The sequence below is a fragment of the Pelodiscus sinensis genome, chromosome 1 (assembly GCF_052426305.1).
Source record: "Pelodiscus sinensis isolate ZL-2025 chromosome 1, ASM5242630v1, whole genome shotgun sequence".
NCBI lineage: Eukaryota > Metazoa > Chordata > Testudines > Trionychidae > Pelodiscus > Pelodiscus sinensis.
Window position 1 is genome coordinate 2,010,641 of NC_143052.1, and position 26,789 is coordinate 2,037,429.

A 26,789-nucleotide genomic window follows, 5' to 3' on the forward strand; every position below is an offset into this window, starting at 1 on the left:
CGGAGACGGGGGGGCCTGGCCGGACACCACAGGGAGCCAGACGGAGACGGGGGGCCTGGCCGGACACCACAGGGAGCCAGACGGAGACGGGGGCCCGGCCAGACACCACAGGGAGCCAGATGGAGACGGGGGCCTGGCCAGACACCACAGGGAGCCAGATGGAGACGGGGGCCCGGCCGGACACCACAGGGAGCCAGACGGAGACGGGGGGCCCGGCCGGACACCACAGGGAGCCAGACGGAGACGGGGGGCCCGGCCGGACACCACAGGGAGCCAGACGGAGACGGGGGCCCGGCCGGACACCACAGGGAGCCAGATGGAGACGGGGGGCCTGGCCAGACACCACAGGGAGCCAGATGGAGACAGGGGCCTGGCCGGACACCACAGGGAGCCAGATGGAGACGGGGGCCTGGCCAGACACCACAGGGAGCCAGACGGAGATGGGGGCCTGGCCAGACACCACAGGGAGCCAGACGGAGATGGGGGCCCGGCCGGACACCACAGGGAGCCAGATGGAGACGGGGGCCTGGCCGGACACCACAGGGAGCCAGATGGAGACGGGGGCCTGGCCAGACACCACAGGGAGCCAGATGGAGACGGGGGCCTGGCCAGACACCACAGGGAGCCAGACGGAGATGGGGGGGCCCGGCCGGACACCACAGGGAGCCAGATGGAGACGGGGGCCCGGCCAGACACCACAGGGAGCCAGACGGAGACGGGGGGGCCCGGCCGGACACCACAGGGAGCCAGATGGAGACGGGGGCCCGGCCAGACACCACAGGGAGCCAGACGGAGACGGGGGGGCCCGGCCGGACACCACAGGGAGCCAGATGGAGACGGGGGGGCCCGGCCGGACACCACAGGGAGCCAGACGGAGACAGGGGCCCGGCCAGACACCACAGGGAGCCAGACGGAGACGGGGGCCCGGCCGGACACCACAGGGAGCCAGACGGAAACGGGGGCCCGGCCAGACACAGAAGGGCCCAGCCCGAGGTTACAGGGCCCGGAGCAGGGCGTTAGCGCCAGGCGGAGCCAGCAGGGAGCCCCGTGATGCTGAATGCGCAGCAGGTGGGAAAGGATCTGGGAGAGCAGACACCAGGGAACCCCCTGGCTAGCAGCTGTCCAGGCAGTGGGGGCGGGGGACTCTCCCCGGGGCAGAGGCCCAAAAGGGACCCTGGGATCCAGGACAGGGGCCGACTGGAACTATCGGCCCCCCGGGCAGAACCGTGGGGCAAATGGGGCGTAATGGGAGAGCACCCCCTGCACTCCCCAGCCGGCCATGGAGGGGGGCCCGGGAAGAAACGTGGAATTTTTTTGAGTGTAATGCAAATGTTTAATCAGCAAACTTCAAAATGTTTTCACTGGTGATTTCTGCTGTAGCTCTTCCCGTCGGTCCCGCGCCGGAACGTCGGCCCTTTTGTGTTTCAGTGTTAGAAGGTGGAGAAATTATCCTGAGGGGGCGTCACTCAGCTATTTCAGCAGCAACTTTTCTGTCTGTTCCCTTGGTGGAGACCTACAAGTCCTCAACACGCACCCGCACACACACACACACACGCACACGCACACGCACCCGCACACGCACACGCACACGCACACGCCAAGCCCAGACCCGCCTAGAGAGTGAAAGAACCGCGCGGGGAGCAGCAGGGAGCGAGCGCTTGAGCCGAGCAAACCCACGGGGGGAGGGGGGCTGCCAGCGTGAACGCACCTCGCCTGCCAGGGCGCACGGGTTACACTGGGACTCCGTCGGCACGCCCAGCCTGGCCACCGGTACAGCCAAGGAGCCCAGCCCGGGACGCATTTCCTCCTGGTGCTGCCGCTACTGCTGGCCTGCGGCGACCAGGCTGCTGAGGCGGGACAGGGTCAGCAGGCCTGCCGGCGTGTCGCGTTCCCAGAGTCCGTGGCGCTTGGCGTCTAACCACCGCAGGGCCGTCCGCAGGCTGCCTTCCTCTCCAGAGCCGCCCGACCGGTGCCCTTGGCACTGCTCGCACAGCGCTGGCTCCCCTGGGAAGCAGAGCGGAGAGGCGAGGCCTGAGCCAACTCTTGTCAAACTCTTGGGCGCACGGCCTGTGTGACGTAGTGGGGGTACTTGCTGGGCTGTGGTGACCCCTGCTGTCTGGAGCAAGACCCAGCAGGGAAAACCTCACTATGCAAAGGTACTGCCAAACTTGTTGAACCAGACACCCCCCATGGAGAGAAACAAAGGAAGGTGGAATGCTGCCCTGGCTGGGGGCAGGGCTGGAGGAGAGTTAGTTAGTTCCTGTCTGGAAAGCAGGGGAGAAGGAGCTGGGGAGGGGGGCTGGGACTCCCCTATCTCAAGGGGAGCACTGAGGCCTCTTAGCCCTAGTTCCTGTAACCAGATTCCATCTGTGCTGTGCTGTGTCCTAGAGGAGCAATAAACCACCCTCAATTCCACTGGCTGGTGGAGTCTGTTTGTGCCATTTCGGGGTGCAGGAGATGGGGGACCTCCAACGCGCCGTCACAGCCTGTTCCACTGTTCAATGCCTCACGCTCCTGGCTCAGAGACACGGAAACGTGGGCTTGAAGGGGGGGGGAAAGCTTGGTCCAGGGTGCTGGACGGCGGCAGGGCCAAGTAACTCTGGCCCACCCCCGACTTGGCTTCTCTCCCAGCGGCTCTTAAAACCCTCCAGCGCCAGGGGCTCCCTGCCGACCCGTTTCAGGCCTTAAGCACTGGGAGACAGGGAGAGTTTTTCCTAATCGGACCTAAATCCCCCGGCTGCAGATGGAGCCGGTTGCTTCTCGTCTGGCCTTCAGGGATCCCGGAGAACAATTGCTCCTGTCCCGCCTCTGAAAACGGGTCCCCCCACCTACACCCACCATCTGGCTGCAGAATAAAGACATCCAATCAGGGTCTGTGGGTGGGGAAGCACAGAAGTGCCCTGCCCCGCCCCTTCGGCCTGAAGCCCCGCCCCTTCTAGGGCAGCCCAGGACCACTTTACAAATTTCTGCCCCCAGCCACTTGGGAGTCCTGAAGCTTCGCCCGGCCCCAGTGAAAGGCCGAGGGGGGGGGGCTCTTACCTCCTGCCCAGCCTGGGGCGCCTGCGGCCTCGTCCCTGGCAGGAGACTTGCTCCGCGCCGAGCGTTTCCAGAAGGAGAGGAGTCTGGGGGAGGGGGAGGGCGGCGGTTCGAGTCCGGGCAGAGCCTGTCTGCCCCGGGGCTCGGCCGGACCCTCTGGGCCTTTCGCCCCAGGCTCTGCTCCCCCACCTGCAGCCCCGGGCCCCCGCCTGCTGCTCTGGGGGGGCTCCGGCCTGCACCAGGGGGCGGGGGGGGAGCTGATGGGAGCCCCGTTACCTGCTTCGCTCTGAGCCGCCTTTCGCCGCCTGCCCCGGGGCTGCTGTGGCAAGATGGGGGAGGGTCCCTGCCGGGCGCTCGCCCACCCTGCCTGCCCGGCTGCAGCTGCCTCCCGCGAGCGGCTGGGCCTCGGGTGCCGGCTGCGGGAGAGACGGGGGGGGGGGGCTGAGATGGGGGCCTGGGCCTGCTGCCGGGGAACAGCCCCTGGGGCCGGGCTGGGCCTGCTGCTGGGGGCTCAGGGGGCCTGGGGCCCCGAGGGATGTGCTGGGCTGGCTCCACCCCCCACTTTGACCTCAGGCCATGGGCACGACATGGCCCCAACTCCTGCAGGCTCCCAGAACGGGGTGGAGGGGCCCCAGGGTGGCTCCTGGTATCTGGCCCACAAGGCACCCAGCCCCTATCAAGTGGGGGTGGAGAGGGGCCCCCCCAGGGCATCCCGGGCCCCCGCCCGTGGGGATGGAGGGGGCCCCCCCAGGGCATCCCGGGCCCCCGCCCGAGGGGATGGAGAGGGGCCCCCCAGAGCATCCCGGGCCCCCACCCGTGGGGATGGAGAGGGGCCCCCCAGAGCATCCCGGGCCCCCGCCCGTGGGGATGGAGGGGGCCCCCCCAGAGCATCCCGGGCCCCTGCCCATGGGGATGGAGAGGGGCCATGAGGCCTCTAGTCCCTCTCCCTGGCCCCAGACTGCCTGGCCGTTGCAGTCCCGCAGGGATGAACCCAGAGGCGCTGGGCCAGGCCGTCAGGCGGTGGCGGGGCGGGCGCTGGTCTGGGCCCTGGCACTGCAGACCCCCCGGGCGCGGTACCTGGGTTGGGGAGCTGCTGGAGGAGCTGCTGGCGCTGGGCACCAGGCTGTGGGGGATGTGGATGGCGGGGTCCTTGGTGGTGATGGAGAGTCCCCGCTGCAGGATGTCGGCCAGCCGGCCCCAGAGCGCGAAGACGGCCTCGGGGTGCTCCTGGTGCAGCCGCAGGTAATACACCTTCCCCGTCACCACCTGCACCCGCAGCAGGCGCCGCCCGCCGTCCTGCACCGAGAGCCGGACGTAGCGCAGCGGGAGCAGCCTGGAGCCAGGGGGAGCGAGCCCGGCTCATGTGCGCCCCAGGCCCCCCGGCGAGACGCCACCCCCACCCCCACCCGCAGACTCATAGGAGGGCCCCCGGCTAGTGGGGGAAGGGGACCAGGCCCAGAAGGTGCCAGTACCCGGGCGGAGGGAATGGCCAGGAAGAATCGGGCCCCTCTTGGCAGCAGCAGGGGGAGGAGAGGATGGGGGGGGGGGCTTGGCAGCACAGCAGCAACCCCAGCTCTGGGGGCAGGCGCCTCAGCGTCTCTGGGGGGCACAGGCACAGTGTGTCCGGGGGCCCCACAGCCCAGGGACAGGCCACGCCCTCCACCCGGGTACGGGCACCCACATTCCGCACAAGGGAGCCAGACTCAGCCCTTACCCGGCCTGGCTGCCATGTCCCCCCTGCACTGTAGGGCTAGACCAGCTCCCCAGCCTGCCAGTGCCTGGCGGGGGGGGCCTTAGAGCTGGGAATGTAACAAGAGCCACCCTGGGCCAGGGCCCGTCACTCCCCCTAAGGGCCGGGCACTTGGGGGCCACCCAGGAGAGGTTCCAGCCCCGTCCTGCTGATCGGCAGAGCGCCCACGGCGAGGTTTGCTTTTGGTGGTGGTGCACAGTCATGCACGCCTCCGTGCACACAACACAATTATTCTGCACACAGATGGAAACAATTAAAGGGAACATTGCCAGGACCCCTCTCTCCTTGACGGGGGCGGGAGGGTGGATCCAGGTGGGATCCGGGTCGGGGGCCTTCTCTCTCCCACAGGGGGTGGATCCATCCAGGAATTCTCTGGGGCCCAGGTATCATGTTGCTTGGGCCTGGCAATCACGCCAGGGACTCCCCCTGCCTTGGCCCCAGTGTGGCAGGACTCTGTGGGACCCAATGGCCTTTCCCCCCCTCAGATGCCCAGCAACTCAGTCCCAGCACCTGAGAACTCCCTGCTTGTCCCCCCACTCTGCCCCCCGCCCCCTTCCTCACCTGCTAAGGGCCACCGAGGGCTGCTGGGGCTGCCCTGCCCCGCCGGGGGGGCTCTCCCCCGGCACCGTGAGCCTGGCGATGAGCAGCACATTGGGGAGGGGCAGGCAGGGCTCCGAGGACGTCACCCCCAAGGTCACCAGGGTGGGGGTGTTGTGAATGTCCACCCAGTTCCCCTGCTTTGTCACCTGCAGCCAGACAGAGAGACGTGGCCCCTCGCAGAGACCCTGCAGGACCCCCACCCCTGCCCGGTTTGCTGGGGCCCATAATGGCACCAGCCATCAGCTCCAGGTACCTTCCTCCTGGTGCCGCCATGCCACCCCCAGGGCTGAGCCTGGCCCCCACCTGCCCCTGGGCCCCCCTGGAATGTGGGGCCACAGCTGGGCCCGCTGGCTGGGAGCCGGGGGGGGGGGGAATGGGGGAGAGATACGCACATAGCGCAAGCTTTAATAACGGTGCGGTTACTTCTCCTCCCCCCAGCCCTACGGCGTGAACCCGCCACCTGCAGCGCCAGGCCCCAGGCCCGGCCGGGCCCAGTAACGCCCCTGCCCGTGGCAGCAGCAGGAGGTTATTCTCCAGGGCAGCGTCTCTCAACCAGCAGGACAAGTACGCTCCGGGGTACTCCAGAGAAGTCTGGGGGCCCTCAGCACGGAAGTGAAGTTGTGTGTCAAGCTGGGACGTAGCGGGGGACCTTGCTGGTGGCTATGCTGGGCAGTGGGCTGCGGGCGACCTCCGCTGGCGGCTGTTTGTAGCCCAGCAGGGCAGGGGATGAGTCCCTAGGCAAGGGGGCTCCGAACCTGTCCGACCAGTTACCTCCCAGGGAGAGAAACAAAGGAAGGAGGGGAGGCCAGCCCCTGGCTGGGGGGCAGGGCTGGAGGGGAGGCCAGCCCCTGGCTGGGGGGCAGGGCTGGAGGAGACGTGTTAGTTTCTCTCTGGTATCATGGAGGAAGCAGCCTAAGCAAGGGGCTGGGATTTAGGGGCCCAGGCTCCCCCATATCTAAGGGGGCTGAAGCATCCTAGGCCTGCCCTGGAACCAGGTTATATCTGTGCTGGGCTGTATCCTGGAGGAGCAATAAACTCCCCTGTTCTACTGGCTGGGGGCGTCTGTTTGTGCCATCACAGGGGTGCAGGAGGCGGGGAACGCCGACGCGCCGCCACATAAGCTTCACGGCACTTTACTATTTCTGTACTTCTTACCCTCGGCAATTTCATCGCCCACCTGGCTACGATTAAGTTGTTTAAAAATGTGCGGCAATGGGAGAAAAACAAACTGTCTGAAAACTGCAGGGCTGGGGGCATTTTTTCCCCCCAAAAAAATCAGGGGGCACTTTATAAAGCGTGAGGAACACAGCTCTAGGGGACCACCCTCTGAATGCCACACGCTCTCATGGTGGGGCATTAGTGCTGGCCACGGGCCCTACGGCCACGCTCAAATGCTCCTGGGCCGTGCTCTCCTTTGGCCAGGGCAGCTGCACCCCACAGCAGAGCCAGGCTGGGGGAGACAGGGACCCTAATGGCCCAGCAGAGCTTCTTCCACCCACGCAAGGCCCCACGGCAGAGCAGGGCCCCCTCCGCACTGCACCAGCTGCCGGGGCAGGAGGCCACCCCGGGAAGCGCCCCGCCCCGCCGGGCCGGCCCCAGTACCTGGATGAAGTTGCTCTCGAACACGGCCGACTTGGGGAACAGGTTGTAGGCGGGAGAGCGGAGCAGCTGGCAGAGCAGCCCCCCCTCCACCCCAAGGTGCCTGCCGCAGGCCGGGTCAGCGGGCAGGAAGGGGCTGCTGCTGCTGGCGCCATGGGCCATGCCCGGCTCGGGGGCACCCCTCAGAGGGCCAGCACGCTGCTGCCGGCATGGGGCGTGCCCCTGTGCACCACACGCCAGGCCGGGGCGCCGCGGGCATGGCTGGAGGCAGGCCAGGGCCCAGCGGCAACCGCCAGGCCAGGAGCCAGCAGCCCAGGCGGGTTTGTGAGGTCACAGAAGGGGCCGGTGACCCTGCCCTGCCTGGGGCCCGGAGGACGGGCAAGGCAGGAGAGTTGCCCTGCCCAGGCCCGGCTTGGCCAGCTGCTGGCACCCCCAGCCCCTGGCAGCAGCACGGTGGGCAGCCGAGCCCCAGTGACACGCGGCCAGGAGCAGGCACAACCCGCCCACACGGGGCAAGCTGGCCTGGACGCTCAGAGCAGGCCTGGGGGCCTTTCGCCCCGAGGGACAGGAGACCCGGGGAGCCGCTGGGGGTGCGGGAGGCTGGTCGGCAGCAGGAGGGGGGGGGGCGCATTCCAGTGTAAGGAGCCGAGCGCCCGTTGAATACAGAGCCCCCCCCCCCCGCCAGCTGAATCCCAGCAAGGCCAAGAACAAGGGTGCAGCGGGGGGAGCTGAGGATTGCACCCCCGAGCTAAGCCCCCCCAGACACACACACAGCGCCAGACCCAGGAACCCCCCGGCGCTGTGGCAGGGAGGCCTCCAGCTCCCTGCCTGAAGGGGGGCACTAGGACCCCCTGACAACCCCATGCCCCCCAAGAAAGAGCAAGGCTCAGCAGCAGGCCCCCTTTTATTGCACAGGTCTGGAGGGTGGGAGCCCCAGGCCCAGGGAGGGGAGAGGGGCCTGGGGCAGGCCAGGGCGAGACCTTGGGGGCCAGAAGATCCAGGCTTCACATGAGGCTGCCCCTGTGTGGGCCCCACACCGAGAGTTGGTGCACACACCCAGCAGCCCCCCCCCCCCCCCAGCTCCTCACAGGGACCCAGCAGCAAGTACCTTCCCCCCAAGCCTTCCACAGAACCCCCTCCCCCATTAACCCTCCCCCTAGGAGGGACCGAGCCAGCCTGGGCTTGCCACAAGTCCCCCTCCCCCCCCACTTAATGGGGGAGGCAGGAGGCCGGCCAGCCAGCCCTGCCCACCCCACCAGGACAGGGGGGCGGGTGCTGCTGGGGCACCCGCTCCCCCGTGTCTGCTCTTCCAGAGGAGCTGGGCTAAGGAGGCTGGGCCCAGCAGGGGGCAGGGCTCAGCCTGCCCAGGGCTCCCATGGGGCAGAGGGAGCCCCACAGCCATGCCTGGCCCAGGCTCCTGCTGGGCACCCCACCCCCAGGGCAGCCAGCAGCTTGTGCTGCGCCCCCACCCAGTACAGAGGACGTAGGAGGGGAGGGGGCCGGGCTGGCCCTGGCTACAGGGCATGTGGGCCTGGCCCCCAGCACCCCCCTGCCAGCCACCCAGCCTGAAGGGCTGTTTGCCCCTCCTGCCCAGGCCGTGCCCCCTCCTGCAGCCCCCGCCAGCCCAGCCCCAAGGCCCAGGCACCTCACCGGCTCAAGGGGGCCTCGCAGCTGGGGTAACAGCAACTCCCCCCTCCACCCGCCGTGGAGAGGTCTGGCTGGGTGAATTGTAGCCCCAGATCCTGCAAGTGCCAGGCCCCCCCCACCCCACCCCTCCACCACCCTGGGACAACTAGGCAGCCGTGAGCCTGCAGCACCCACCCATCCCCACCCGCTGCTCTTCAGCGCCCAGAACACCCTGCGGAGCGCCGCCCCTCCCCCTGGGTGCTCTGGCCGGTCGAGTGCAGAGAGGGGGGCTGTGTGCAGGACATGCCCCTCCCCACCGCACCCCTGCCAGCGGCCTCCATCTCTAGCAGGGATGTTGTCCGAGCGGCCACCACCCGGCCGGGAGCGGGATCCAGCCAGGCAGCCCCAGAAACAGACCAAGCCAAGTCCAAGCACGTTCAGCAGGCACAGAGAGGGGGCAGTCACCCCCTGGAGCTCACAGGTACAAGTCAAAGGCTTTGTTAGTCCTTCGCCTCGCCTGCTCTTGGCACATCTTTGGCTGGCCCTGGGCACAGCCGCCCCCCAGTTTAGTCCACAGGCCGGAAAGGCACCGCTCCAAGCCCCGGGGAGCCGGCAGCCTGCCCAGGGAGTCCATCAATCCAAAGAAAACCGACAGCACAGACACCAAGGCACCCAGCAGGTAGAGCTTCACCACACACTGCATGGCCAGGCAGGGCAGCTGGGAGAGCCTGCGCCGCGGGGGGCCGGACCCTGCTCTGGTCCCTGGTCGCACCCGGTAGCTCCTGGAGGGACAGAGAGAGATCAGTGTAAGGCCGTGAAACAGGAGACAGAACAGCGAGTGCATTCACACAGCCAAGGAACACACGGCTTGGGCCACAAGAACTTCCATCCCCGAGAGACACTTGTGTCTTTTCACCTCCCTGGGTCAGAGCTGGGGTGGCCTCTGTTCTGTGATTGGTCCAGGGAACTGGCTTCTACCAGTAACCCACGATGCCAGTCTGAGGGCTCTGCTCAGTGTTCTGGGATCTGTGCTGCCCTGCACGCCTGCGCCCAGCCTGGTTAGAGCAAGTCGTCGCAACGTTCCTGGTCTGCCAGGCACTAGGAGCGCAGCGGCAGGGAGATGCTGCGGCAGGGGGAGGGTGTTTGTGATGGCGTGCCAGGGTCCCCGACCCTACTCCCCACCCACAGCCAGACGTGACTCTCAGCCAGCAGAGCGGGTTTTACTGGTTCTCAGGGACACGGCCTAGCATAGGATAGACGGTAATACAAGCACTGGGAGCTGACAGTCTTATTCCTCAGGGGAGGGGCTCACAGGTCCTGGACCCCTCTCTGCTCTAAAGCCTCCTCAGTCATCCTAGCCCGAACAAGACTGACCCCTCTCCCCCCCCCCCACAGGCCTAGTTCCCAGCCTGGTGACACCCCTCTCCCAGGGAAAGGGTTATTGTCTCAGTCTGAGCCCCCAGGGCTCTGGGCCCAATACACATCCGGAGAGTCATCGGGAATCACCCATAGCGATACAGCCAGGCAGAGCCACAGGAGGACACAAGTAGAGGCCTCCCCCCCGCGACCGCACAGCGCTGGTCTCCGGGCGGAGGACTCACAATGCCGCGGGGCGGGAATGCTGCTGTCGGGTAACTGACTAGCCATGAAACTCCAGGAAATCACAGCGGTTACACTGTGTCCCTGCGCCGGCTGCACGATCCCATCCCCAGGCCAGACTAGAGCCCTCCAGGCCCTTCCAGCCCCACCAAGGGAGCTGGCCTGCAGCCCGCCAGGTAGCTCAGCTGCCCCCACAGATTCAGCAAGGCCCCCTATTGTGGGCCCTACAACAGGCTCAGCCCCAGAGGATCCAGGCTCTCCCTGCAGGGGGCTCCTGCCTGCACTAGCCAACAAGGCTTTGAACCCCTGGGGGGCTGGCTGCTCCGCCCTGGCTGAGGGGACACACTTAGCCCGAGCCTGTTTTCGGGGCAGTGCCACCAGCAGGGCCAGGGCAGCTCAGCACCGGGGAGGGGGGCGGGGCGCACAGATCCCCAGCAGGGCCAGGGCAGCTCAGCACCCGGGGGGGGGGGGGGGGGCGGCACACAGATCCCCAGCAGGGCCAGGGCAGCTCAGCACCCGGGGGGGGAGGGGGCAGATCCCCAGCAGGGCCAGGGCAGCTCAGCACCCGGGGGGGGGGGGGAGGGGGCAGATCCCCAGCAGGGCCAGGGCAGCTCAGCACCCGGGGGGGGGCAGATCCCCATCAGCTCACCGGGGCACCTAGACCCCCAGGAGGCAGGAGCAACCCCCCGGCCCCTCCCCGTGCAGGGGGCTCCCCCAGGCCCCATGAGCCGTGCCCAGCCACCGCAGCCCTGGCCGGGGCAGGGGAACGGGGCTGGGGTGGGGGGCTGCCATGCACCCGCCTCCGGGCCCCTCTGCGCAGGATGGGGGGGCGCAGCAGCAGGCCCGGCCCCCCCGCTGCAGAGACTCGCGCTCGCCCCTCCCCCGCGGCTCCCGGAGCTCACCCGCCGCCTCCGCACGCGCCGGAAACCGCAGCGGATACTCCACGTTCCATCGCCGAACGCGGCCGCTTTATAGCCCCCACCCCGCCCCGCCCTCTGCCCAGGGGCGGAGCCAGCCAGGCGGGGGCCCCGCCCCTTAAAGAGGCCGCGCACCCTTTAGCGAGGGGGCCTCCCTCCCGCGTGTGGGGCGGGGTTCCCCGGGCGAGAAAGCAAAGGGGGGCTGGCCCGGTGCAGGGGGCTCCAGGCGGCCGGCTCTGTGCCCAGGCCCTGCACCCGCCCTGTTTTCCCAAGGGCGTGGGCACCGTGCCCCGGCTCAGGGCGCAGGCTGGGCCCCGGATGCTGCTGGGCTACGTTGGGCCCTTGCCCACCCGTCTCAGCGGAGCCTCTGCTGGGAAGGAGACCCCTGCCTGCCCCCGGCCTGGCTGCATCCGTGGGGCCCGGAGCTGCTGGGGGGCAGGACCCTGTGTGGGGCGGCTCCACCAGGGGCTCCAGCATCCCTCTGTCCCTTGCTCCCCATTCGCTCCCCCTTGCGGTGTTTGCCAGAGGCCACCTGCGTGCCCAGCGTGGCCGGGCCCACCTTGTCCGAACCCTGCCCCGGCCAGGGCTCGGCCAGGGCTCGGCCAGGGGGCAGGCAGGGCTCGGGCAGAGCTCAGACAAGCCACGTGGGCAGGATGGGCACGGCTCAAGCAAGCAGCTTAGGCCCTGTGTACAGGAGGGGCCCCTCCTGCTAGCCCCATGCGGGGGCCTGTTTTGCCAGCTGGGACGAATGGCTCCTGGCTGCGTGACAGCGGCACCAGAGTCAACGTTGCACCTGGCCCTGTGTTCTCGGCCTGGCTCGTCCAGCCGAGGAACTGAGCCCTGGGCCCGGCCTCGCGCAGGGAGACTGAGCTAGAGACCCCTCCGGGCGCCCGTCTTTTCCGGCACTCCCGGAGGCGGGGGAGGGGCCGCTGCGTACAGGGTGACCCATAGTAAAGCTCCCTGCTCGCATGGCACCTTGCACCCAGCCATCTCAGAGCCCCCACAAGCGCTAACGCAGGCCCCAGCGCACTCCTGCTGGCTGAGAACTGGCAGCGGATCCGGTCCCGGGGGGAAGCAGGCGACAGACGGGTGCCGGTCCGGGACAGAGCCCAGTGTCCTGAGAGCCGGCCTGGTCCCCAGAGGGTTATGAACAGGCTGTGGGATGGGCAGGAGGCCAGGCCCGTCGGGAGTGAGAGCGCCACGCGGGATGAGCAGATACACCCCCCTGTGCCGTGCCGTGGCGTGGCGTGTGAGCGCTGGCAGTGGGGACGCCACAGCCCAGCTCCTCGGGCAGCGCCGGGGCCGACGGGAGGAGATGGAGCCAGGCTGAGTCAGGCTGCACGCATGGGCCAGACACGCAAAACACGCACACACATGCACACGCATGCACACACATACGCACATGCTCCCTTCCCCCCCACTTGCCCACCACGCCCCAGCGAGTGTGTACGTGAGGCTCGTGTGCCAGCTGGGCGCAAGGCACATTCCTGTGGGCTGTTTGCATCAGCCGCAGCTGCCCGTCCCGGATTGCAAACCATGCACCGACCCGCACGCCTGTGAACTCCCCGGCTGCGACCTTTCGCCCACTGAGCCGGTGCCCTGCTGGGAGTGCACTGTGGGAAGAGGTTTGGTGTCTCTCTGTGAGCAGGGCAGCTGGGGAGACCGGCCCTCTGCCCCCCACCGGTGGGGAGACCAGCCCCATGCCCTCTGCCCTTCGCCAGCCCTGAGCCTGGCCCCCCTCACAGCCCTGAGCCTGCATCCCCCCTCGTCGCCCACAGCCCTGAGCCTGCATCCCCCCTCACAGCCCTGAGCCTGCATCCCCCCTCGTCCCCCACAGCCCTGAGCCCAGCTTGTTCCTGTGCCCGGAGGCAGCTGGAGGCAGGGTGGCCCCCCTGTGGGGACCTGGCACCGGCCTGGCCAGGTCCTGGCACGAGAATGCATTGTGCCCTGCCACCATGGGCCCGACCCTGCGAGCGCTCAGGGCGCACCTGGGGCAGGTGAGGGGGCTCTGCCCCTGGGACTGGGGGAGCCAGCCCCCCAGGCGTGTGCAGCTGAGTATCTGCCCCCTGCTGCTCCTGGAAGGGGGAACATTCGGGGGGGGTGAGCTCTGAACCAGCAGCGGGAGCCACACCCCCCGTGCCCAGTGACACACACTGCCCGGTGCCCTGCCTGCCCGCGGTGCAAAGCCCCTGCGCAAAGCGAGAGCGCGTGCGCCTGCTCCTGCCGCGGCCCCGCCGGCTCTGCCCTGGCGGCCCCACCTCTTGAGACTTTCCACTCCCCCACACAAGCTCCCCCTACGCTACTGCTGCTTTCCCCGCCCATTGAGCAGCAGGGGCCGGAGGGGACCAGACACACCTGCAGCCAGGACGGGCAACATCAGGGGGGCGAAGCAAACTGCCCAGTGACCGCAGAATAGCTCGGCCTCCGCAGAGCCCCCCAGCCGCCCTGCTGACCCCACAGCGGCGCCTCCAAAATGACACAAGAGCATCAGCGTGGCAGGCGGGGGCAGAGCAAGGGCTCCGCTAGCCCAGGGTCCTGTCTGCCCACGGTGGCCAATGCCAGGTGCCCCAGAGGGGGTGAACACAACCGGGAATTAGCACGTGATCCCTCCCGTTGCCCATTCCCAGCTTCTGACAGAGGCCAGGGACCCATCCCTGCCCAGCCTGGCTAACAGCCATCGACGGACCTATCCATTAATGAGCTAGCTCTGAACCCCTGGTAAAATCCTGCTCTTCACAACATCCTCTGGCATGGAGTTCCACAGGTTGCTGAGCTTGTGCTCTGTGCGAAGAAAAAGTTCCCTTTGTCTGTTTTAAACCTGCTACCTATTAATTTCATTTGGTGACCCCTATGGGAACAAGTAAATAACTTTCTTATTCCCTTTCTCCTCACCAGTCATGATTGTCTAGACCTCGATCACGTCCCCCCTTAGCCTCCTCTTTTCTAACCTGAAAAATCCCGGCTTTTCAATCTCTGTTCCTACGGGACCCGTTCCAAACCCCTCAGCACTTTTGTGGCCCTTTTCTGAACCTTTCCCTCTGCCAAGGGATCTGTTTTGAGACAAAGCCTCTGGCCTCCCTGGCCGGTGACAGAGCACGTCCTGCGGCTGCCCTTAGCCCCAGGGAGCTCCGAAGCCCTGGTTCAAAGTTCCCAGCCGGAGCAGGCCCGGAGGAGAGGCCCCGCGTGTGAAATCACCCACCTGGCACAGTCTCCAGGCCGAGCTCTCTGGGCACGTCTCCCCCGGGCCGAATTCACGCCGAGGTTTTCACAACACCCGGCGGGTTTCATGCAGCTTGGGGGCCTCCGAAATGCACTGCCCGCCCCCTACTCAGCCCAGCACCCCTCGGCTGCCCCAGCCCTGCCAGCCCCTGGGTGGGGGCTGCCACGAGGGGGGGCCCAATGGGGATTTCCACACTCCACCCGTGTCGGCGGCTCCATCCAGTCTGGGGCGGCCGGGCCTCCGCACAGGCATGCTTGGCACAGGGACACCCCAAATCCAGCTCCAGTCCCAGCCGGCGCCCACCAACCCCAGGAGCATCAGGCCCCCCGCTGGCCTCCTGCGCCGCAGCCCCCAGCCCGGGACAGCAGGAAGGGGGTACAGTCACTCTGGGGCACGTCCCTCCTTTCGCTCCCCCCCCCGCTCCCGCGGGGCCGTGGGGACAGAGGGGTGCTTGCACCCCGTTGAACCAGAACCTGCTCCAACCTGGCGTCCAGAGCCAGGACAAAGCCAGAAGACCCTGCCCCGATCCCTGCCCCCCAGCCCTGCTGCACTAAACTCTTCCCCCCACGCTAATGCCAGCAGGAGAACCCAGCAGACCAGGCCCCAGCCCTCTGCTCTGACTACTACACCCCACTCCCCCCCATCAGAAACTGAACCCAGGAGTCCTGGCTCACGCCGGCCCCTCCCCCCCCACCACGCCGGACACAGCCGGTTGCGACAGCGGCGTTCAGAACAGACTTTCCCAGGCCAGGACGTCCAGTGCCGGCTCCCTGCATCCCGCGCCTCCCCCGCGCTGACGGGCTGCTGGCAAGGGCAGGCCCTTCCTGAGCCGTGCCCACGGGCCTGGCCCTGGAGCCCGGAGCCAGCTGCTGGGACGGGCAAGGGGAGGCAGGCGGCCCCCTCCCTCCAGAGGCCCCTGCATTATCCCTTCGGGGAGGACCCCCTGGCAGTTTCTCGGGGGGGGCTAGGCCCACGGCTTGGTCAGGGACAGCCCTAACGCAGAGCGATCTGCGGCGCTCGGAGAGCCGAGTGCTGGCAAACAAAATCAACCTGGAGCAAGGAACAAAGACCGTGGGCCAGGCCACGCCCACCAGTGGGGGAGGGGCAATGGCCCCGGGCCCCGGTGACTCAAAGGGCCCAAGGCTCTGGAGCCCTTTAAATCACTGTGGGGGGGGGGGGAGGTAGGCCCAGCCCCTTCCACTCTCGGCCCCACCCTCTGGGAGCGCAGAGCCATCAGTGTTCCCTCTCCTTTTTCATCCATGCACAGAATAAATTTTGTTAAATGCACCAAGGCACGTGCAGATGTGCACCACCAGTAGAAACACGTGCTACCGGCTGCAGGCAGCTGGGGGCGCTCTGCTCGTCAGCGCGGCAGCATCTGAATCGCTCCTGGGCGGCCGCCCCAGCGCTCAGCTTGCAGGGAACGCTGAGCCCTGCTCCTCCTCCTTCTGCCCGGGGCCTGCCGGGGCTGTCGGCTCTGCAGGGCCAGACGCACAGGATGGGGGTGTCTCTCCTGGGAAGCAGCGACTCAGAAAGGCTGGGGCGGGGGGGCAAATATCGGCCATGGGGGGCCCCGACTGCTATATTCACCTGGGTCTTCACAGGTGTGGGTGACTGCGGCTCCCATTGGCCGCCGATCGCTGCTCCCAGCCAATGGGAAATGCAGAAAGTGGTGTTCTGGGCTGCGCCACTTCCTGCTGCTCCCATTGGCCGGGAACAGCAATTGGCGGCCAATGGGAGCTGCAGTCGCCAGTCCTCGGGCAGGCGCAGCAGGTGGAGCGGTACTGGCCGCGGGAGCTGACCCTGCAGCGCCCCTGGCCGGGGCAGTGGACAAGCCGCTGACCGGGAGCTCCCAGCGTGAGGCTGGGGCCAGAGGAGCTAATGGCCCCAGGGCGGCGTGAACTGGGGATCTCGGGTAGGAGCTGTCGCGGGGTGGGGGGGGAGCCCCCAGCCCTGCCCCCCACCCGCAGCCAGACGGGACTCTCAGGCGGCAGGTAGAAGAGAAGGTTTATTGGTTCCCAGGGACACAGCGTAGCCCAGACGTGTTACAGGACCCAGGAGCCGCCAGAACCATCCAGCTGGGGAAAGGGGGCCCAGAGCCAGCGCCCTGGCCCCCCCTCCCCCCGCATCCTTCACCGGCCCAGAGCCAGCGCCCGAGCCCCCCCCCCGCATCCTCCACCAGCCCAGAGCCAGCGCCCGAGCCCCCCCCTCCCGCATCCTCCACCAGCCCAGAGCCAGCGCCCGGGCCCCCCCCTGCATCCTCCACCGGCCCAGAGCCAGCACCCTGGCCCCCCCGCCTCCCGCATCCTCCACCAGCCCAGAGCCAGCGCCCGAGCCCCCCCCCCGCATCCTCCACCGGCCCAGAGCCAGCGCCCGGGCCCCCCCCTGCATCCTCCACCGGCCCAGAGCCAGCGCCCGGGCCCCCCCCTGCATCCTCCACCAGCCCAGAGCCAGCGCCCGAGCCCCCCCCTGCATCCTCCACCAGCCCAGAGCCAGCGCCCGAGCCCCCCCCTGCATCCTCCACCGGCCCAGAGCCAGCGCCCGGGCCCCCCCCTGCATCCTCCACCAGCCCAGAGCCAGCACCCGGGCCCCCCCGCCTCCTGCATCCTCCACCGGCCCAGAGCCAGCGCCCGAGCCCCCCCCTGCATCCTCCACCAGCCCAGAGCCAGCACCCGGGCCCCCCCGCCTCCCGCATCCTCCACCAGCCCAGAGCCAGCGCCCGAGCCCCCCCCTGCATCCTCCACCAGCCCAGAGCCAGCGCCCGAGCCCCCCCCTGCATCCTCCACCGGCCCAGAGCCAGCGCCCGAGCCCCCCCCTGCATCCTCCACCGGCCGAGAGCCAGCACCCTGGCCCCCCCCTCCCGCATCCTCCACCAGCCCAGAGCCAGCGCCCGAGCCCCCCCCTGCATCCTCCACCGGCCCAGAGCCAGCGCCCGAGCCCCCCCCCTGCATCCTCCACCGGCCCAGAGCCAGAGCCCGGGCCCCCCCCTGCATCCTCCACCGGCCCAGAGCCAGCGCCCGGGCCCCCCCCCCTGCATCCTCCACCGGCCCAGAGCCAGCGCCCGAGCCCCCCCCCCTGCATCCTCCACCGGCCCAGAGCCAGCGCCCGAGCCCCCCCCTGCATCCTCCACCGGCCCAGAGCCAGCGCCCGGGCCCCCCCTGCATCCTCCACCGGCCCAGAGCCAGCGCCCGAGCCCCCCCCCCTGCATCCTCCACCGGCCCAGAGCCAGCGCCCGAGCCCCCCCCTGCATCCTCCACCGGCCCAGAGCCAGCGCCCGGGCCCCCCCCCCTGCATCCTCCACCGGCCCAGAGCCAGCGCCCGAGCCCCCCCCTGCATCCTCCACCGGCCCAGAGCCAGCGCCCGAGCCCCCCCCTGCATCCTCCACCGGCCCAGAGCCAGCGCCCGGGCCCCCCCTGCATCCTCCACCGGCCCAGAGCCAGCGCCCGGGCCCCCCCCTGCATCCTCCACCGGCCCAGAGCCAGCGCCCGAGCCCCCCCCTGCATCCTCCACCGGCCGAGAGCCAGAGCCCGGGCCCCCCCTGCATCCTCCACCGGCCCAGAGCCAGCGCCCGAGCCCCCCCCTGCATCCTCCACCTGCCCAGAGCCAGCGCCCTGCCCCCCCCCCCGCATCCTCCACCGGCCCAGAGCCAGCGCCCGGGCCCCCCCCTGCATCCTCCACCAGCCCAGAGCCAGCGCCCGGGCCCCCCCCCCCCGCATCCTCCACCGGCCCAGAGCCAGCGCCCGAGCCCCCCCCTGCATCCTCCACCGGCCCAGAGCCAGCGCCCGGGCCCCCCCCCCCGCATCCTCCACCCGCCCAGAGCCAGAGCCCTGGGCCCCCCCCTGCATCCTCCACCAGCCCAGAGCCAGCGCCCGGGCCCCCCCCCGCATCCTCCACCGGCCCAGAGCCAGCGCCCGGCCCCCCCCCTGCATCCTCCACCCGCCCAGAGCCAGCACCCGGGCCCCCCCCCCCCCCCCGCATCCTCCACCGGCCCAGAGCCAGCGCCCGGGCCCCCCCCCCCCCTGCATCCTCCACCGGCCCAGAGCCAGCGCCAGGGCCCCCCCCCGCATCCTCCACCAGCCCAGAGCCAGCGCCCGGGCCCCCCCCCCGCATCCTCCACCGACCCAGAGCCAGCGCCCGAGCCCCCCCCCCTGCATCCTCCACCGGCCCAGAGCCAGCGCCCGAGCCCCCCCCTGCATCCTCCACCGGCCCAGAGCCAGCGCCCGAGCCCCCCCCTGCATCCTCCACCGGCCCAGAGCCAGAGCCCTGGGCCCCCCCCTGCATCCTCCACCGGCCCAGAGCCAGCGCCCGGGCCCCCCCCTGCATCCTCCACCGGCCCAGAGCCAGCGCCCGGCCCCCCCCCTGCATCCTCCACCGGCCCAGAGCCAGCGCCCGAGCCCCCCCCTGCATCCTCCACCGGCCCAGAGCCAGCGCCCGGGCCCCCCCCCCTGCATCCTCCACCGGCCCAGAGCCAGCGCCCGGGCCCCCCCCTGCATCCTCCACCGGCCCAGAGCCAGCGCCCGGGCCCCCCCCTGCATCCTCCACCTGCCCAGAGCCAGCGCCCGGGCCCCCCCCTGCATCCTCCACCGGCCCAGAGCCAGCGCCCGGCCCCCCCCCTGCATCCTCCACCGGCCCAGAGCCAGCGCCCGAGCCCCCCCCTGCATCCTCCACCGGCCCAGAGCCAGCACCCGGGCCCCCCCCTGCATCCTCCACCGGCCCAGAGCCAGCGCCCGGGCCCCCCCCTGCATCCTCCACCGGCCCAGAGCCAGCGCCCGAGCCCCCCCCTGCATCCTCCACCGGCCCAGAGCCAGCGCCCGAGCCCCCCCCTGCATCCTCCACCGGCCCAGAGCCAGCGCCCGAGCCCCCCCCTGCATCCTCCACCGGCCCAGAGCCAGCGCCCGAGCCCCCCGCTGCATCCTCCACCGGCCCAGAGCCAGCGCCCGGGCCCCCCCCTGCATCCTCCACCGGCCCAGAGCCAGCGCCCGGGCCCCCCCCTGCATCCTCCACCTGCCCAGAGCCAGCGCCCGGGCCCCCCCCTGCATCCTCCACCGGCCCAGAGCCAGCGCCCGGCCCCCCCCCTGCATCCTCCACCGGCCCAGAGCCAGCGCCCGAGCCCCCCCCTGCATCCTCCACCGGCCCAGAGCCAGCACCCGGGCCCCCCCCTGCATCCTCCACCGGCCCAGAGCCAGCGCCCGGGCCCCCCCCTGCATCCTCCACCGGCCCAGAGCCAGCGCCCGAGCCCCCCCCTGCATCCTCCACCGGCCCAGAGCCAGCGCCCGAGCCCCCCCCCCTGCATCCTCCACCGGCCCAGAGCCAGCGCCCGGGCCCCCCCCTGCATCCTCCACCAACCCAGAGCCAGCGCCCGAGCCCCCCCCTGCATCCTCCACCGGCCCAGAGCCAGAGCCCTGGGCCCCCCCCTGCATCCTCCACCAGCCCAGAGCCAGCGCCCGAGCCCCCCGCTGCATCCTCCACCGGCCCAGAGCCAGAGCCCGGGCCCCCCCCTGCATCCTCCACCGGCCCAGAGCCAGCGCCCGAGCCCCCCGCTGCATCCTCCACCGGCCCAGAGCCAGAGCCCGGGCCCCCCCCTGCATCCTCCACCAGCCCAGAGCCAGCGCCCGAGCCCCCCGCTGCATCCTCCACCGGCCCAGAGCCAGAGCCCGGGCCCCCCCCTGCATCCTCCACCGGCCCAGAGCCAGCGCCCGAGCCCCCCGCTGCATCCTCCACCGGCCCAGAGCCAGAGCCCGGGCCCCCCCCTGCATCCTCCACCAGCCCAGAGCCAGCGCCCGAGCCCCCCCCTGCATCCTCCACCGGCCCAGAGCCAGCGCCCGGGCCCCCCCCTGCATCCTCCACCAGCCCAGAGCCAGCGCCCGAGCCCCCCGCTGCATCCTCCACCAGCCCAGAGCCAGAGCCCGGGCCCCCCCCTGCATCCTCCACCGGCCCAGAGCCAGCGCCCGGGCCCCTCCCTGCATCCTCCACCGGCCCAGAGCCAGCGCCCGAGCCCCCCGCTGCATCCTCCACCAGCCCAGAGCCAGAGCCCGGGCCCCCCCCTGCATCCTCCACCGGCCCAGAGCCAGCGCCCGGGCCCCCCCCTGCATCCTCCACCGGCCCAGAGCCAGCGCCCGGGCCCCCCCTCCCGCATCCTCCACCGGCCCAGAGCCAGCGCCCGGGCCCCTCCCTGCATCCTCCACCGGCCGAGAGCCAGAGCCCGGGCCCCCCCCTGCATCCTCCACCGGCCCAGAGCCAGCGCCCGAGCCCCCCCCTGCATCCTCCACCTGCCCAGAGCCAGCGCCCTGCCCCCCCCCCCGCATCCTCCACCGGCCCAGAGCCAGCGCCCGGGCCCCCCCCTGCATCCTCCACCAGCCCAGAGCCAGCGCCCGGGCCCCCCCCCCCCCGCATCCTCCACCGGCCCAGAGCCAGCGCCCGAGCCCCCCCCTGCATCCTCCACCGGCCCAGAGCCAGCGCCCGGGCCCCCCCCCCGCATCCTCCACCCGCCCAGAGCCAGAGCCCTGGGCCCCCCCCTGCATCCTCCACCAGCCCAGAGCCAGCGCCCGGGCCCCCCCCCGCATCCTCCACCGGCCCAGAGCCAGCGCCCGGCCCCCCCCCTGCATCCTCCACCCGCCCAGAGCCAGCACCCGGGACCCCCCCCCCCCCCGCATCCTCCACCGGCCCAGAGCCAGCGCCCGGGCCCCCCCCCCCCCCTGCATCCTCCACCGGCCCAGAGCCAGCGCCAGGGCCCCCCCCCCGCATCCTCCACCAGCCCAGAGCCAGCGCCCGGGCCCCCCCCCGCATCCTCCACCGGCCCAGAGCCAGCGCCCGAGCCCCCCCCTGCATCCTCCACCGGCCCAGAGCCAGCGCCCGAGCCCCCCCCTGCATCCTCCACCGGCCCAGAGCCAGCGCCCGAGCCCCCCCCTGCATCCTCCACCGGCCCAGAGCCAGAGCCCGGGCCCCCCCCTGCATCCTCCACCGGCCCAGAGCCAGCGCCCGGGCCCCCCCCTGCATCCTCCACCGGCCCAGAGCCAGCGCCCGGCCCCCCCCCTGCATCCTCCACCGGCCCAGAGCCAGCGCCCGAGCCCCCCCCTGCATCCTCCACCGGCCCAGAGCCAGCGCCCGGGCCCCCCCCCCTGCATCCTCCACCGGCCCAGAGCCAGCGCCCGGGCCCCCCCCTGCATCCTCCACCGGCCCAGAGCCAGCGCCCGGGCCCCCCCCTGCATCCTCCACCTGCCCAGAGCCAGCGCCCGGGCCCCCCCCTGCATCCTCCACCGGCCCAGAGCCAGCGCCCGGCCCCCCCCCTGCATCCTCCACCGGCCCAGAGCCAGCGCCCGAGCCCCCCCCTGCATCCTCCACCGGCCCAGAGCCAGCGCCCGGCCCCCCCCCCTGCATCCTCCACCGGCCCAGAGCCAGCGCCCGAGCCCCCCCCTGCATCCTCCACCGGCCCAGAGCCAGCGCCCGGGCCCCCCCCTGCATCCTCCACCAGCCCAGAGCCAGCGCCCGAGCCCCCCGCTGCATCCTCCACCGGCCCAGAGCCAGAGCCCGGGCCCCCCCCTGCATCCTCCACCGGCCCAGAGCCAGCGCCCGAGCCCCCCGCTGCATCCTCCACCGGCCCAGAGCCAGAGCCCGGGCCCCCCCCTGCATCCTCCACCAGCCCAGAGCCAGCGCCCGAGCCCCCCGCTGCATCCTCCACCGGCCCAGAGCCAGAGCCCGGGCCCCCCCCTGCATCCTCCACCGGCCCAGAGCCAGCGCCCGAGCCCCCCGCTGCATCCTCCACCGGCCCAGAGCCAGAGCCCGGGCCCCCCCCTGCATCCTCCACCAGCCCAGAGCCAGCGCCCGAGCCCCCCCCTGCATCCTCCACCGGCCCAGAGCCAGCGCCCGGGCCCCCCCCTGCATCCTCCACCAGCCCAGAGCCAGCGCCCGAGCCCCCCGCTGCATCCTCCACCAGCCCAGAGCCAGAGCCCGGGCCCCCCCCTGCATCCTCCACCGGCCCAGAGCCAGCGCCCGGGCCCCTCCCTGCATCCTCCACCGGCCCAGAGCCAGCGCCCGAGCCCCCCGCTGCATCCTCCACCAGCCCAGAGCCAGAGCCCGGGCCCCCCCTGCATCCTCCACCGGCCCAGAGCCAGCGCCCGGGCCCCCCCCTGCATCCTCCACCGGCCCAGAGCCAGCGCCCGGGCCCCCCCTCCCGCATCCTCCACCGGCCCAGAGCCAGCGCCCGGGCCCCTCCCTGCATCCTCCACCGGCCGAGAGCCAGAGCCCGGGCCCCCCCCTGCATCCTCCACCGGCCCAGAGCCAGCGCCCGAGCCCCCCCCTGCATCCTCCACCTGCCCAGAGCCAGCGCCCGGGCCCCCCCTGCATCCTCCACCGGCCCAGAGCCAGCGCCCGGCCCCCCCCCTGCATCCTCCACCGGCCCAGAGCCAGCGCCCGAGCCCCCCCCTGCATCCTCCACCGGCCCAGAGCCAGCACCCGGGCCCCCCCCTGCATCCTCCACCGGCCCAGAGCCAGCGCCCGGGCCCCCCCCTGCATCCTCCACCGGCCCAGAGCCAGCGCCCGAGCCCCCCCCTGCATCCTCCACCGGCCCAGAGCCAGCGCCCGAGCCCCCCCCTGCATCCTCCACCGGCCCAGAGCCAGCGCCCGGGCCCCCCCCTGCATCCTCCACCAACCCAGAGCCAGCGCCCGAGCCCCCCCCTGCATCCTCCACCGGCCCAGAGCCAGAGCCCTGGGCCCCCCCCTGCATCCTCCACCAGCCCAGAGCCAGCGCCCGAGCCCCCCGCTGCATCCTCCACCGGCCCAGAGCCAGAGCCCGGGCCCCCCCCTGCATCCTCCACCGGCCCAGAGCCAGCGCCCGAGCCCCCCGCTGCATCCTCCACCGGCCCAGAGCCAGAGCCCGGGCCCCCCCCTGCATCCTCCACCGGCCCAGAGCCAGCGCCCGGGCCCCCCCCTGCATCCTCCACCAGCCCAGAGCCAGCGCCCGAGCCCCCCCCTGCATCCTCCACCGGCCCAGAGCCAGCGCCCGAGCCCCCCCCCTGCATCCTCCACCAGCCCAGAGCCAGAGCCCGGGCCCCCCCCTGCATCCTCCACCGGCCCAGAGCCAGCGCCCGGGCCCCTCCCTGCATCCTCCACCGGCCCAGAGCCAGCGCCCGAGCCCCCCCCCCCTGCATCCTCCACCGGCCCAGAGCCAGAGCCCGGGCCCCCCCTGCATCCTCCACCGGCCCAGAGCCAGCGCCCGGGCCCCCCCTGCATCCTCCACCGGCCCAGAGCCAGCGCCCGGGCCCCCCCCTGCATCCTCCACCGGCCCAGAGCCAGCGCCCGAGCCCCCCCCCTGCATCCTCCACCGGCCCAGAGCCAGCGCCCGGCCCCCACCCCTGCATCCTCCACCGGCCCAGAGCCAGCGCCCGGCCCCCCCCCCTGCATCCTCCACCGGCCCAGAGCCAGCGCCCGAGCCCCCCCCTGCATCCTCCACCAACCCAGAGCCAGCGCCCGAGCCCCCCCCCTGCATCCTCCACCAGCCCAGAGCCAGCGCCCGGGCCCCCCCCCCTGCATCCTCCACCGGCCCAGAGCCAGCGCCCGAGCCCCCCCCTGCATCCTCCACCGGCCCAGAGCCAGCGCCCGAGCCCCCCCCTGCATCCTCCACCGGCCCAGAGCCAGCGCCCGGGCCCCCCCCTGCATCCTCCACCGGCCCAGAGCCAGCGCCCGAGCCCCCCCCTGCATCCTCCACCGGCCCAGAGCCAGCGCCCGAGCCCCCCCCTGCATCCTCCACCGGCCCAGAGCCAGCGCCCGAGCCCCCCTGCATCCACCACTGGCCCAGAGCCAGCGCCCGAGCCCCCCCCCCTGCATCCTCCACCGGCCCAGAGCCAGCGCCCGGGCCCCTCCCTGCATCCTCCACCGGCCCAGAGCCAGCGCCCGGCCCCCCCCCTGCATCCTCCACCGGCCCAGAGCCAGCGCCCGAGCCCCCCCCTGCATCCTCCACCGGCCCAGAGCCAGCGCCCGAGCCCCCCCCCTGCATCCTCCACCGGCCCAGAGCCAGCGCCCGAGCCCCCCCCCTGCATCCTCCACCGGCCCAGAGCCAGCGCCCGGGCCCCCCCTGCATCCTCCACCGGCCCAGAGCCAGCGCCCGAGCCCCCCCCCCCTGCATCCTCCACCGGCCCAGAGCCAGCGCCCGAGCCCCCCCCTGCATCCTCCACCGGCCCAGAGCCAGCGCCCGAGCCCCCCCCTGCATCCTCCACCGGCCCAGAGCCAGCGCCCGAGCCCCCCCTGCATCCTCCACTGGCCCAGAGCCAGCGCCCGAGCCCCCCCCCCTGCATCCTCCACCGGCCCAGAGCCAGCGCCCGAGCCCCCCCCTGCATCCTCCACCGGCCCAGAGCCAGCGCCCGAGCCCCCCCCTGCATCCTCCACCGGCCCAGAGCCAGCGCCCGAGCCCCCCCTGCATCCTCCACCGGCCCAGAGCCAGCGCCCGAGCCCCCCCCTGCATCCTCCACCGGCCCAGAGCCAGCGCCCGAGCCCCCCCCTGCATCCTCCACCGGCCCAGAGCCAGCGCCCGGGCCCCCCCCTGCATCCTCCACCGGCCCAGAGCCAGCGCCCGGGCCCCCCCCTGCATCCTCCACCGGCCCAGAGCCAGCGCCCGGGCCCCCCCCTGCATCCTCCACCGGCCCAGAGCCAGCGCCCGGGCCCCCCCCTGCATCCTCCACCGGCCCAGAGCCAGCGCCCGGGCCCCCCCCTGCATCCTCCACCAGCCCAGAGCCAGCGCCCGAGCCCCCCCCTGCATCCTCCACCGGCCCAGAGCCAGCGCCCGAGCCCCCCCCCTGCATCCTCCACCGGCCCAGAGAGCTCACCCCCCAGCAATTCATCCCCCCCTCCCCCTCCCCCGAGGTAGCCCCGCCCCCTTCTTTGTTCAAGGGGTCACCTGGTTGCTCCCCCACCCACAGGGCAGCCTGAGCTATTGTTGTGTATCTGCTGAGATGGGGCAGCCTCCCGCTCAGCAAGAGCCACACCCACCACTCCCATCCCCCGCCAGGCACTGGGGCAGTGCCCAGGGAAACTGAGGCGCACACACACACACACACACACACGAGTTACGGCAGAACAGCTCTGCACAGCAGGAATCACCCACAAGACAACCCAGTGCAAACACAACGCCCACGGCCTCACCGCCGCCAAGAGGTTCGAGGTTCTCCGAGCCCGGTACCCGGCACTGGTGGGACGGCCGCCTGGGTCCCGCGTCCTGCTCCGTGGTCACAGTCCCAGACGGGTGCGGGCCAGACACAGGCCTGACTGCGGGGTTAGAAACCAGCCTGTGGGGAGAGACCCGAAGAGCTGGGTGAGGATCGCAGCCTGTAAAGGGCGGAGTGGCCGCCCCCCGACAGCGGCTCCGGGCGCTTCGCTCCAGCAGGCAAATCACCCCGATGCAGTGGCTGGAGCCGGGGGGCAAACACTCGCCCAGAGCCGGGGGGCAAACACTCGCCCGGAGCCGGGGGGCAAACACTCGCCCGGAGCCGGGGGGCAAACACTCGCCCGGAGCCGGGGGGCAAACACTCGCCCGGAGCTGGGGGGCAAACACTCGCCTGGAGCCGGGGGGCAAACACTCGCCTGGAGCCGGGGGGCAAACACTCGCCCAGAGCTGGGGGGCAAACACTCGCCCAGAGCCGGGGGGCAAACACTCGCCCAGAGCTGGGGGGCAAACACTCGCCCAGAGCTGGGGGGCAAACACTCGCCCGGAGCCGGGGGGCAAACACTCGCCCAGAGCCGGGGGGCAAACACTCGCCCAGAGCCGGGGGGCAAACACTCGCCCAGAGCCGGGGGGCAAACACTCCCCGGAGCTGGGGGGCAAACACTCGCCCAGAGCCGGGGGGCAAACACTCGCCCAGAGCCGGGGGGCAAACACTCGCCCAGAGCCGGGGGGCAAACACTCGCCCGGAGCCGGGGGGCAAACACTCGCCCGGAGCCGGGGGGCAAACACTCGCCCAGAGCTGGGGGGCAAACACTCGCCCAGAGCTGGGGGGCAAACACTCGCCTGGAGCCGGGGGGCAAACACTCGCCCAGAGCTGGGGGGCAAACACTCGCCTGGAGCCGGGGGCCAAACACTCGCCCAGAGCTGGGGGGCAAACACTCGCCCAGAGCCGGGGGGCAAACACTCGCCCAGAGCTGGGGGGCAAACACTCGCCCAGAGCCGGGGGGCAAACACTCGCCCAGAGCCGGGGGGCAAACACTCGCCCAGAGCTGGGGGGCAAACACTCGCCTGGAGCCGGGGGGCAAACACTCGCCCAGAGCTGGGGGCAAACACTCGCCCAGAGCTGGGGGGCAAACACTCGCCTGGAGCCGGGGGGCAAACACTCGCCCAGAGCCGGGGGGCAAACACTCGCCTGGAGCCGGGGGGCAAACACTCGCCCAGAGCTGGGGGGCAAACACTCGCCCGGAGCCGGGGGGCAAACACTCGCCTGGAGCCGGGGGGCAAACACTC

At 71.6% G+C, this 26,789-nt stretch overlaps 1 protein-coding gene and 1 pseudogene across 10 annotated transcripts in view; one reads left to right on the forward strand and one right to left on the reverse strand.

Moving 5' to 3' along the window:
• The window catches only part of LOC142825021 (adenylate kinase 8 pseudogene), a 378,854-nt pseudogene that overhangs the window by 220,652 nt on the left and 131,413 nt on the right, over positions 1 to 26,789 (forward strand). The gene's annotated exons all lie outside the window — the stretch shown is intronic.
• Positions 1,310 to 7,330, reverse strand: GARIN1A (golgi associated RAB2 interactor 1A). 9 transcript variants are annotated; one of them, XR_012899554.2, is made up of 7 exons: positions 6,989 to 7,323; positions 5,348 to 5,532; positions 4,114 to 4,369; positions 3,313 to 3,452; positions 3,040 to 3,122; positions 1,709 to 2,004; positions 1,310 to 1,414 (listed from the first exon to the last, which is right to left on the reverse strand). XR_012899554.2 is itself a non-coding variant. In XM_089777749.1 (6 exons), the coding sequence occupies exons 1-5, from the start codon at positions 7,145 to 7,147 to the stop codon at positions 1,731 to 1,733; spliced, it is 912 nt and encodes a 303-aa protein (XP_089633875.1). In that variant the 5' UTR covers positions 7,148 to 7,330; the 3' UTR covers positions 1,310 to 1,451; positions 1,709 to 1,730. The 9 variants fall into 9 exon arrangements, 4 of the variants coding, with proteins under 4 accessions (XP_089633875.1, XP_089633874.1, XP_075772865.2 ...); XR_012899556.2 differs by having other exon boundaries at positions 1,310 to 1,451; XR_012899555.2 differs by having other exon boundaries at positions 1,310 to 1,501.

What these genes read in the sequence shown, in the direction of transcription:
- GARIN1A (XM_075916750.2), bottom strand. Translation starts at nt 7,147, where the DNA reads ATGGCCCATGGCGCCAGCAGCAGCAGCCCCTTCCTGCCCGCTGACCCG. An exon ending in CCAGCAGCTCCCCAACCCAG is followed by an intron (nt 3,453 to 4,113) that starts GTACCGCGCCCG and finishes TCTCTCCCGCAG; the next exon opens with CCGGCACCCGAGGCCCAGCC. An exon ending in CGCCCCAGGCTGGGCAGGAG is followed by an intron (nt 2,005 to 3,039) that starts GTAAGAGCCCCC and finishes TCTGCTTCCCAG; the next exon opens with GGGAGCCAGCGCTGTGCGAG.